Raw genomic sequence first — 12,218 nt, forward strand, 5'->3', positions numbered from 1 at the left:
CAAAGGGGGGGGGGGGGTGCAAAACATATGTCCCGATACAAATGCATTGATCGGCAAAAATAAAGGGGGGGTGCGCAATTATTCGGCAAATTGAATTCTCAAAATTGACAATCAGCATTGCTGTCATTAGGGAATTGTCATTAAGTACCTACAGAACAACCATTATTTCTAGTTTATCCTGCACAATGACGATCACTAAGACGCTTGATGAACGGTAAATAGTGCAGGGATACAGGCGACCCCCTCTATCTGGTAAATGACGTCATAAAGGCGCGTATAATTGACGAATTTTTTCCGGTGACGGATGAACTCGAAAGTGGTCTATTCATTTACATATGTTTTTCAAAGTAGTATACAACATTTAAAAGGAATAAAACACAAGTTTGCTCTATCATTTTAATAAGTACATGTATTATTTGACAATAATTTTTTAAATATACTATTTATTTAACAATATAATACTGTAAAGTATCATATTCATTTGATTATACATATCACAGTTTCAAATCTCAAAATATTTTGATCAAACTATTGTTACCCCACTTAATTGACTAACAAAATATAATTAATTTACACAGTAAACTAAAATATAGCAAAATATAGCAAGTTGATCAGTGGCGGATCCAGAACTTGACCTTTGAAAACTTCCTCGGAAAATTATGAAAAAGAAGCTGATAAAAGTTGAAGAGAAATAACAGATCAACAAACTGTACATATGACCTAAATTTGTATAATTCAGCCGTGGCAAGACCAAATTGTATGGCACTTATTTATTAAATTATACAGGTATTCATACTGCTAGAGTGCAATTTGAGCTGTCAAAAGAATATAGCCTATTTAATATCTGTTATATTTGACACACTTGTATGTGATTTTATAAACCCCCCGTTACTGCTAATCTTTTTACTAACATACAAAAATAGCAACTTGAATACAGATATAACAAACAAAATACTTGGTTTAAAGATACTTCTAATCAGTATATTATTATGACGTTGCATGAACAATAAATAAACAACAAAATTTGCATACATTGTATTTTAATGGCCGCGACAGTTTCTTTACCTTTTTCAAAGTACTGTTGTACAATTTTGCAAATCAAGTACATGCATCTAATTTATGGAAGCCATGATTCACTCCAAAAATGTTTTCTAAAGTTTGGAAGTTAACTTGAAAACATTTTGAATTTAATCTTTGCTAATATTAATTTGTCTTTAAAAAAGGGCATGAATTAACATAGATTTTTACTTCACATATCATTAAAAATTAATAATTCCAATAAGGTACACCATGATTTATATTTTCATTTCCAAAGGAAATACATCAACTTGTACAATTTACGAGAAAAAAAAAATAATACATTTATCAGTAATATACTAAAATTATGCATCTAACTGGTTTTCAAAGGTTTTTTTAATAAAGCATATAATTAACATTTGGCAACATATTAACCCTTGATCTTTCAGCAGAATTTAAAGGTCGTCTTGAAAGTTAACATTCGTCAATGATATACAGCAACTATAAATCACTACCCAAGATAATTTTCTACACATGCAGCCTCGTACAGGACAATAAAGGATGCCCATATTGATAGGGTTAAAATATTTTTAAATATATAAGTTAATTAATACAACAAATGATTGTCTTATTATAAGTTTTCGTAAGTTTTGATGGAAAGCCAATTTGTGTTATGATACTGTCATGTGTCAAATGTGTAAACAAATATTCAATTAAAAACCACACAGTGTAACATAAAAAAGTGAAAATTTAATAGCGTGCTGCATCATCTAAAAGCTGGAATATGTATTCTTGTTCAGGCTTCACACTTATACAATCAACAAGAATGTGAACAAAAGAATACATATTCCTTATACATTATCTTACAAAACAAGTTTTAATCGATAAGAACTAGGGATTGTTATTTTGCATGAAAGTACCAATACATAACAATGGAGTCCTTAAATAAAAATAAAAAGATGTGGTTTGATTGCCAATAAGAAAACTCTCCACAAGAGACCAAATGATACCTGTTAATTTCATTGGTTTTGTTTATATTTGTCAACCACAGTCAAATCCAATAATTCATTCATACAGAAAGCAATTTTCTCAGCAGACTTTATATGATAAATATAAGTATTGATAAGGAATGTAGTTTTGTTAAAAAACAAACTAGAAATGTTTGAATGTTTGTAGATGAATGACACATATCAAATAATATGACAGTTGAAGTATACAGTTGTTTATCTTGACTAGTATCATAAACAATATCTTTGACTTATCCCTCTCAGGGCTGTTCCAGAAAATACTATGTCCCCCCCAGGGACGGCACTTTTTTTTAACCCCCACCACCCACAGAAATAAAATTTAATTAGAACAGCACTCCCTTTGCATTTTGGTATTTCAAATACAACCACCCACATAATATTAAAAAAAATTGCCTTCCCTGGGGGGGACATAGTATTTTCTGGAACAGCCCTCATATCTCATTTAGAAACATACCTACTTATACATTTACTGAACTATTACCTAATTAATTTCGAAGAAATGGCTTAAGGAATAACAGAACTGTATTTTTGACTGTCAATAAGATTTGATGTTTACAAATGCAGTTGGTGACCTTCTGCTGTTGTTTTTTTTCTATGGTCGGGTTGTTGTCTCTTTGGCACATTCCCAATTTCCATTCTCAATTTTATTATTTGCAACATGAAGCCGTCATATCCAAAATTGAAGGTGTCAACTCTTCAAAAACATTAATGTTTATCCATTTCTCTTAAAATTATCATAACTAAACATTTCAAATATCCCATAAACATTCCACTGCAAATTGACTATCAACTGTAAACCTTGGAATTGATGGCACATGTCATTTAATATCAAAATAGTTATATGCCAAGATGCATTAGGATATTAAATATGTGGAAGGTTGGTAACACACTGGACATTAAAAACATGACAAAAACATATTTTTTTATGTGACATAAAACAAAACTTAAAATAGCTTAAAATTATAGACAAAAATATTGAGCAAAAAGGACGGAATAACAAAAATCTAACAAATAAATTACTTCTACCCATATTTACAATTATACACACAAATACATTCCCTCTTATTTACAGTTATTCTGAAATCTCAACAATTTACTGAAAAACAGTCTATATGTACAATTTTAATCGTCAATGGTTTTAACATCTTTACAGAAAAAAGATACAAAGTATTACAATAATATATACACATAAAAATGCTTTTTAGTCCACTATCATTAAATAACCTTGAACAATACATAAAAACAAACAGTAATAAAATGAATCATTTCATGTGATCTAACATATTTGATCCCATAAGAACTTTTGATGCCTAATTTTTTTTTTATATAGTTTTGAAATCGATTTTGTTCTAATTCATAATGCTACGTCATCTATAAAGATATGAACTCCTGTTAAGGGCTGGTCCAGATTTAAACACATGGAGGTATGGAGGCACTTTTAAGGACCCCCTTCCCAACCCATAAAATCACATGCATTAATAGTATATCAATATAAGATACACAATGAATATGCATACATAAATATTAGACAATTCATAATTTGGTCGCCTCTCACCCTCCAACCAGATAAATTTTGAAACAACCTTAAATTTTCATAGCCTTTCCAGTCATGACTGAAATGACCAATGAAACAACTATTCCTGTAATTTTATAATTGGCACCCTTAGAATTCATGTGATATTTTAATACATGAGATGATAAATAAAATTCAATAACATTTTAAAGATAATAGTAAAATGAGGATGGCCCATTTATAAATTTCGTCTTTTCATGAGACTCAGTCAACTTTTATAAATGTGACTTCATGGAAATTTAAAATCCTATCACAAAACTAATTCTACTATAAATGTATCACAGATTTAATATGCAAAACAATACTCAGATCTCAAGACTGGCATGCGGACGGATTTGCATCGGAATGTATAAATATGGATTAAGCTGGGACACAGTTTTTGAAGATCACTCACAACCATTCTTTGACATCATTGTTTTCCCATCACAAAGCTATCTTTTGTTGTTTTTGGCCTGGTTTATCCTAAAAAATAAAGTCACTAATATTACAACATAAGTTACGAAAGAAGTTTCAACAATATGGTTAAGTACAATGTAAACCAATGGAAAAAGTTCTAATGGAACAATCAAATTGAAGTATTTGTAGATAAAAGAATTATTATGAAATAAAGTACTTTATTTTTATACTGTGGATTCATTTGTTTTCAAGGATACCAATTTTCGTGAATTGGAAGAAAAAATACATTTCTGTTGACGAATTGATTTTATGGTTTTGCAAAAGTGTGCATTTAATCCTGTGAGAAATGTATACTATATATGTTGAACATTTTTATTTGTGGTCAACTATCCCAATAGGAATTAGTACCCAACTAATAATAATGAAACCACAGTATCTGAATGCTTTTTTGTCTTTTATAAAATTTGGTATTTTGCAAGTTTTGAGTCGTCTCTGTAAAGTTTATTCACAATTTTTCTGGCCTTGATAGGATTTTGACATATTATATAGACATGTCTTGTCTATGTTTGAAGACCGTATGTTGACCTCTACTTTCTTTTGATGTTGTTTTGTTGTTGTTGGGTTGTGTCTCTTTGACATGAACCCAACCAACTTCTCTTTTTTCATATTTACTACTCTTCTGTACCCTAATGTACTGAAACAAACAAAATATTGCTTATATTATGCGGAAGTTAAAAGTATCTATGCATAACAAAAAATATTCAAATTATTTTCAACTACATTTTCTGAATATAGATCTGTGTAAGAAAGGCACTCATATAAGGTACTAACAACACACAATACATTAATAATAATATATACCGGTACACACATAAAAAAAATAAGTGTTAAAGGAATAAAGCTAGTTGGTAGAATTACTATTACATGTAGTAGAAGAATATAACCAAGTGTGGATGGTTAGTTGAGAAGACATTGCAACTATAGAAATTAGATTGCATTCTGTTATTAAACTTGGAGACTACCTGTATTTTACTTTGCCATTTACTAATCAAATGCATTATGGGTATTTTTTGTATGATTTTCAAAAGCATACACCAATAAATTATTGGTGAAGGTTTTCAAACAAATGACAGATATCCAATCATGGTGTAACATTATTTTAAATTTCAATTAGGTTTATAAACAATAAAAATATACATCATCCTGAGATGTAGCTGTCAGAACATTTTATTGAGGGCTTTTTAGACTTAATTCATATGTGAAAGAGAGGGGGAGGGGTGTCAGAAGGCATTTTTTAAAAATTTGACAGGGGGTGGTTATTTTAGACAGGGTAAAATAAAAGTAACTACCCCCAACATTTATTTCTTCAAATTCAAAGAAAAATTAATTAAAAAAAAAAGTCCCCATCATTTACTTTACATGACCAAGGAATAAATATAAAACTGATTTTTTTGTTATTGTTTTTGAAGTGAAGATATTGTATCATATTGACAAATTAACAAAAGCTAAAAATTAAAAGTTCACAAAAGCATTATTTTCCACACTGAATAGCTAGCTACCTACTACAAAAACACACAAAACTGTTTCTTTTTACACTAAAAGCTGCTTCTACTGTAAAGCTATCTGAAGCTCAAACAACAAACCTGCCAGAGTTGGAGAGAGGTTATTTAGTACCTATGGTATATATCTGATTGTATTACAGCTATATACCAAGTACCATAAGTCTCTTTTATATTTTTGTATTAAGTCTACAAAAGGCTCAATCAGATTTTTTTAATACAAAGTTAAAAAAAAATAATACATCTATTTCGTAAACTGTTTTTAAGATTCAATTTAAATATCATTATTATATAGGTGTGCACGTTAATCGAAAAGAGATTATTAATTACACAGCATCTATTTTTTAGAATTACACAAAAATCTTGAAATTGCTAATTTCATCTTATTTTAGCAATTCTAAAATTTTACGCTTTTTCAAATCTATTACTTTACAATAAAGACACTACAATGATATCAGAATTCAATTCGTCACGAAATGTACATCATTTACAATTTTTTTGAACTTTATAGAATCTTTTTTTTTTTTCTTATAAACTGAATTTTAAAAATCACTATAATTGACTATTCAAAACTATGATTGATTTTTTTTAAATTCAGAAAGTATTCTAAAGAATATTTTATATCAATTACGAAAAGTGCAGATAAGAAGTTTTTATGTAATATTAGTAAAACTCTCTGGCAGGTTGGTACCATAGCTACCTGGAAAACCACTCAACATACTCGCTCTGTGAAGGTGGCGTGACATAAGGTATTTGATTTAGATAGTGACGCATGCCTCCATAACCCGGTGCTACGATCGTGTTTCCACGATTCAAAACACCTGTACCATTGTCTGTTTTACTATTTCCTCTTCTTCTACCCCCACCTAGATAAAAATAGAAGTGATGCAATATAGACCACACCTGGCATGTACTAAATATACTCACCTTGACAGTATCCATTCTGTTGGAATAAATAACTTGTGAAAATTATCAAATCTTTACTATAGGAAATTATTAAATCTTAACCATAAAAAGTTATCAAATCTTTATCATAAAATGAGCAAATCTTAACCATAGAAACCATAGAAAATTACACATCTATCTAACTGAATTCGCAGAATTTTATCAAATAGAAGCACACTTAGATTCACTATAGTAATCATAATATACTATTTTTCTGCATTTCACGTGAAAGGTTGTAAAAAAATCTAAGAGTTCAATGAAAAAAAATATCACCTGAATATAGGATAAAAAATATTGCAGGATAATAAAGGAAAAAATTATATCATGTTCTAAAATTTAAAAAGTTTCAAAAATTGAAATACAGATACTCAGTGTAGACACTTCACATGCTAGGATTTGACAATTCCTTTTACTTTATGTTTTCATGATTTTTTCAGAATCCTCTGAATTTGCCATAATTATACATGCTTTAAATAAACTGTTATCACAGAGATATGTCTCGCCTTTTTGTAATTTTGATTATGCATATGTTGAAATTGAAATAGCAATACTCTAACATCTTACACAAGTTTAGCAAATATTTAAAGTCAATGAACCATGACTGAGTTATATGGATAAATAATCTCCATGTAAATAAAATGTGCCAATGCTAGAACAACTGCATACCAAATACCATTGACTTATTATAAGTCGTTCCCAAACCTTAATACAAAAATTAACTGGTAAACTATGTAAAAGTTTCAAAGTCAATGAACCATGAAGAGGGGGTTGGGCTATATAATCTCCATGGAAACAATACATGCAAATGCCAATAAATTTGCATACCAAATATCAATGACTTAACATAAGCAGTTCATCTTAAACTGATCTAATCACAAACTAATACATGTCAACTAAGATAAGTTTCAAAGTCTTTAGACTGTGACTGAGGGGCAAGGCCAACTATTTTCCATGAAAATGAGATGTGCCAAAGCTTATACAACTGAATACCAATAAACATTGGCCTACCACTAATGGTTTCCCTTAAACTGACCTAATCATAAACTAATACATGATAACTTAGAAAAAATTTCAAATTCAATAGACCATGACTTAGGGGGCGGAGCCAAATTATCTCCATGGAAACGAGATATGCCAATGCTTATACAACTACATACCAAATATCATTGACCTACCACTTGTGGTTCCCCAAAAACTGACCTAATCACAAACTAATACATGTAAAATAAGCAAAAGTTTCAAAGTCAATAGACCATGACTGAGAGGGCAGGGCCAAATAATCTCCATGAAAATGAGATGTGCCAATGCTTATACAACTGCATACCAAATATGATTGACCTACCACTTGCTGTTCACCATAAACTAGACCTAATCACAAACTTATACATTGTTAACGCCGTTGCCGCTGCAGCCGTCGCCAGAAACAGCATACCAATGTCTCGCTTTTTTACTTCCTCAAGGCGAGACAAAAAAGAGGCACAATTTTTATTGGTAAGAAAATAAGAATAAAGCATAGTCAGATCATAAGCTAAGCATGTAGTGTACACAGATTCTGTATTTCAATCAGTTTGGCCTAAACCCTGATCTTCATCATAACACATCTAACAATTTTTAGGCAAGACCAAGACTTTTGCTCGATGTAACTATGGAGATATTTTAAGTACAATTCTTTAGGTAAGGGCGTTGGGTTTTTTGGGCACTTCTATGCAATGAGTGGAGGCAGGTGTGAGTGACTGGATTAATGTCATCTTATCCAGCTGTTTGAGATATATGGAAAATTAGTTGAATCTTAAAGAAGAAATATGTGACAAGGTTGATGTTTTCATTATAAGTATCTGAAACTAATCAGATGTTTATAAAAATATGCAATTAAATCCACTATCATAAATGATTAAATGCTTCAGATATTTGTAAACACTATCTATCTCTGAATGAAATAGCATAATCAAGATAGCTACAGGTATTTTTTTGTAAAGAAAATAAGTGAAAAGGTATGTATTTTTGTTATTCAAACCACATGAAAAGGTTGGGGTACTAGATGTCTTAGCTACTCATCCCAACCTACAAAGGATTGAAGAAGGTCACCCAAAGGTAATGTGCAATATTTCAGTGCATTATGATCAAGAACAAAGCATGCTACCCACAGCCCACATATCCATTGTATGAACAAATCTACCATTAAAAATACTTTTCAAATGACTACAATTGACAAACCTCTCTGTAGTGACTCTGGAGTATTTTCATCATATATGGCACCTCCATTCCAGATGGGTGAAGATCCTAGATGCATTGTTGTTACTTTGACTGGTACCTGTGTTTTATACTGACTGATTCCTGGCAGTGTTCCCTCAACCATGTTAACCTTCAAAACATAATGTATTTATAAAGGTCACTTAAGAACACATGTTTTTGATTAAAGCACATGTGGTTAAATCAAAATATGTTTTATGTTTTTTTAATTGAATAAACAGTTAGTTTCAACCTGTTCAGGTGATATCAATCATGATAATTGCATGCTAGAATTAAGCGCTAAATCATAGTAAAGGTAGTCAAGTATTGTCACTCGAAGTTCGTCTTTCAAACAGTACTGTATTGTTACTTTTAAGATATACCTGTTGTTGGTCCATGTAATACAATTCAGCTTTGGTCCTTTCCTCCTCATTGACAGGTATACCATCAATAACCATTAACTGTTTTAATCTGAACACTAAAAGTGGTCTGTGAAGATGACGTCTGGCAGCCTAAAATATTAACAGGTCTTATACATTACTTCTATGTTATTACAAAGAATGTTTCAACCAAAGAAAGCCACACAAATATGTACTGTGGATTCACTATTATTCGTTGGATACCAATTTTTGTTGGTACAGGGAAACCACAAATTCAAATGTTCAATGAATTGCTAATTTGCTGTATGATTAAATGCAGACTTTGTGAAAACCATGAAATCAGATATCCACGAAAAGGCAAGTTTTCCTTAATCCACGAAAATTGGTACCCACGAAAATAAATGAATCCACAGTAGTACAATTGTTCATGAACACTCACATACTATCTTTTTTTTCCTTTTTCTATGTGACAGCATAGATATGAAACTGATTAATCATGTGATGCTATTATGAAACTAATAAATCATGGAATGGCTTAAATATAAACCTGATTTATCATGGAATGGCTTGGAATAAATAAACCTGAAAATTATGGAAATGCTTTGGTATAAAACTGATAAATCATTGAATTGCTTTGGCATAAACCTGATTAATCATTGAATGGCTTTACCACAAACCTGATTTATCAAGGAATGGCTTTGGCATAAACCTGATTAATTATTGAATGACTTTGGCATAAACCTGATTTATCAAGGAATGGCTTTGGCATAAACCTGATTAATTATTGAATGACTTTGGCATAAACCTGATTAATCATTGAATGGCTTTACCACAAACCTGATTTATCAAGGAATGACTTTGGTATAAACCTGATTAATTATTGAATGACTTTGGTATAGCCTGATTAATCATGGAGTGATTTTGGCATTAACCTGATTAACCTTGAATGGCTTTAGCAGAAACCTACTCAATCATGGTATTAATATGAATCTAATAAATAATACTGATTAAAAACTTACCGGATTGTTGACCAAAGATATTTCTATCATGTTTACTAAACTATCTAACTTCTCCAGTTCTGATATTTCCTGTAACAAAATAAAAACATATAAGCACTTACACAAAAAAGAGTTAGCAATGTGTTTAAGGACAGACTGTTGTGATTTTATTCTCAAAATTCTCAAAATTCTATGCCATTATAAAGTTTATTTCCCCAAAATATTCCTTTTGTCTAACTCTCATTTATCTTTATCTTCATATTTCAATTCATTCTACTTTATCCCCACATTTGCTCTTCTCACCCGATGTTTTGCAATCTTTCATTCTGTATCACTTCTTCTTGTATGCAGACTTCGGCAAAACAACAAAATTAAATAACTACGCACATGTAAGTTTTTCATAATCCACGAAAAATTGGTCACCATGAAAATAAATGAATCCACAATAAGTAAAATTTGTACTACTGTGGATTCATTAATATTCGTTGGATACCAATTTTCGTGGATTTCGTGGGTACATGATAACCACGAATTTAAATGTTCAACGAAACGTAAATTTTTTATATGCTTCGTATGCAGATATTGGCATAACAACGAAATCAAATATGTACGAAAATGCAACTTTTCGTCAATCCACGAAAATTGATACCCACGAAAATAAATGAATCCACAGTACCTGAACTCTGTTAGATCCAAGATAAAGCCTCTGTAAATGTTCCAAGCAATGTAGATTTGATAAATCTCTGATACGATTCTCTTCAATATGAAGTTCTTGTAGATTCCATTGGTTAATAAAGGAAGTCTCAAAAATGTTCTTTATCTTATTTCTATCCAGCACTAATTCTCTTAAGTCATGCAGTCCCTCTAATCCTTCTACTTTCAGAATTTCATTCCCTGAAAATTTAATTGCATAAAGATAAATGATTGCAGAACTGTAGCAGTCATTAATTATCTCCATTTTTTAGTTGATTTATTTGTAGAGTTTTGTGGGCTGATGTATACCTTTTAATTATTTTTCATCAATTACTGTAGTATTGTCTATTTTCCTTGAATTTATAATTTTTAACTTTCCGAGGTGAGCTAAAAAAAAGAGACAAAAATCATAGATTGAAATAGCTTGATTTGAGTAAATTTACCTTGGAATCACCTAGGCAATAACATTTGAGTAAAGCTGTTGTAACACTATAAATAAAACTGGCCATTTGCAAGTTTATTGGTTTATAACTTCCCAGTATTATTCAACAATATTGGATAACGCTACAAGAAATAACATTAACAATTTGGTTGACAGTTGTCTCATTTGTAATCATACCACATCTCCTTACTTTAATATTTGAAATATACTACATATCAAAACAACCAGCAAACATTTGTTTTACAGAATCACCAACAAACCATTTCACCATTATATATAAATCTTTACCTTGTAAAAACAAAGCCTTGAGTGATGTCAGTCTACCTAACTGTAAAGCAGCCATATCTTTTATATTGTTATACCTAATAATGTAAAAAATACACAAATTGAGAATTAATAGTTTAGTTTTAACATATTTTATTGTTAAAAAATGACAAATGGATTAGACACAAGTTTTTCAACTTATGTCTACTCCATACCCAATCTTAATTATTAATAATATAACTATATATTTTCTTTTTATATATGACATTAAATGTAAAATTGAACTTTCTTCTTTCTTTTTTAAAATTTCAATTCCTGATACAGAAAATCATATTAATAAGTTAGGTGAAAGGTCACAACAGAACTAACTTTTTTTTAAATAATAAGAAATAAGTGTATGAATTATCATTTATTACATTAAAAAAAATAACAAAAAATTGGTCACTAAAAATAGCCCTAGTGTTGTAACATATAAACCATACGATAAATAAGATCCACAAAATACATACTTAACTTCTAAATACACAAATTCAAGAGCTTACAAACATTTGTAATAAAGATCTTTATTGTCATATAGATGTCAGTCATCCATGACAATTCACCTTTTCAAAATCTAAAGAACTATAAGAAATCTCATTGCTTGTACACCAAAATGAAAATAATGGCACTTCAATGGTTGAATTTCCATTGTTAG

At 30.3% G+C, this 12,218-nt stretch overlaps 1 protein-coding gene across 7 annotated transcripts in view; it reads right to left on the minus strand.

Moving 5' to 3' along the window:
- Positions 1-382: 382 nt before the first annotated feature.
- The window catches only part of LOC143068944 (leucine-rich repeat-containing protein 9-like), a 46,898-nt gene continuing 35,062 nt past the window's right edge, over positions 383-12,218 (minus strand). For 5 of the 7 annotated variants that reach the window (XM_076243347.1, XM_076243341.1, XM_076243345.1 and 2 more), the window contains 7 exons: positions 11,549-11,622; positions 10,802-11,019; positions 10,147-10,215; positions 9,131-9,259; positions 8,733-8,880; positions 6,274-6,439; positions 383-4,080 (listed from right to left, as the gene is read on the minus strand). In XM_076243347.1, coding sequence (XP_076099462.1) covers positions 4,050-4,080; positions 6,274-6,439; positions 8,733-8,880; positions 9,131-9,259; positions 10,147-10,215; positions 10,802-11,019; positions 11,549-11,622 — 835 coding nt within the window. In that variant the 3' untranslated portion in view covers positions 383-4,049. Of the gene's footprint in view, positions 4,081-6,273; positions 6,440-6,500; positions 6,517-8,732; positions 8,881-9,130; positions 9,260-10,146; positions 10,216-10,801; positions 11,020-11,548; positions 11,623-12,218 lie in introns of all 7 variants that reach the window. The other 2 variants (XM_076243346.1, XM_076243348.1) reach the window with 2 other exon arrangements.

This window comes from Mytilus galloprovincialis, chromosome 3 (genome assembly GCF_965363235.1).
Source record: "Mytilus galloprovincialis chromosome 3, xbMytGall1.hap1.1, whole genome shotgun sequence".
Lineage (NCBI taxonomy): Eukaryota > Metazoa > Mollusca > Bivalvia > Mytilida > Mytilidae > Mytilus > Mytilus galloprovincialis.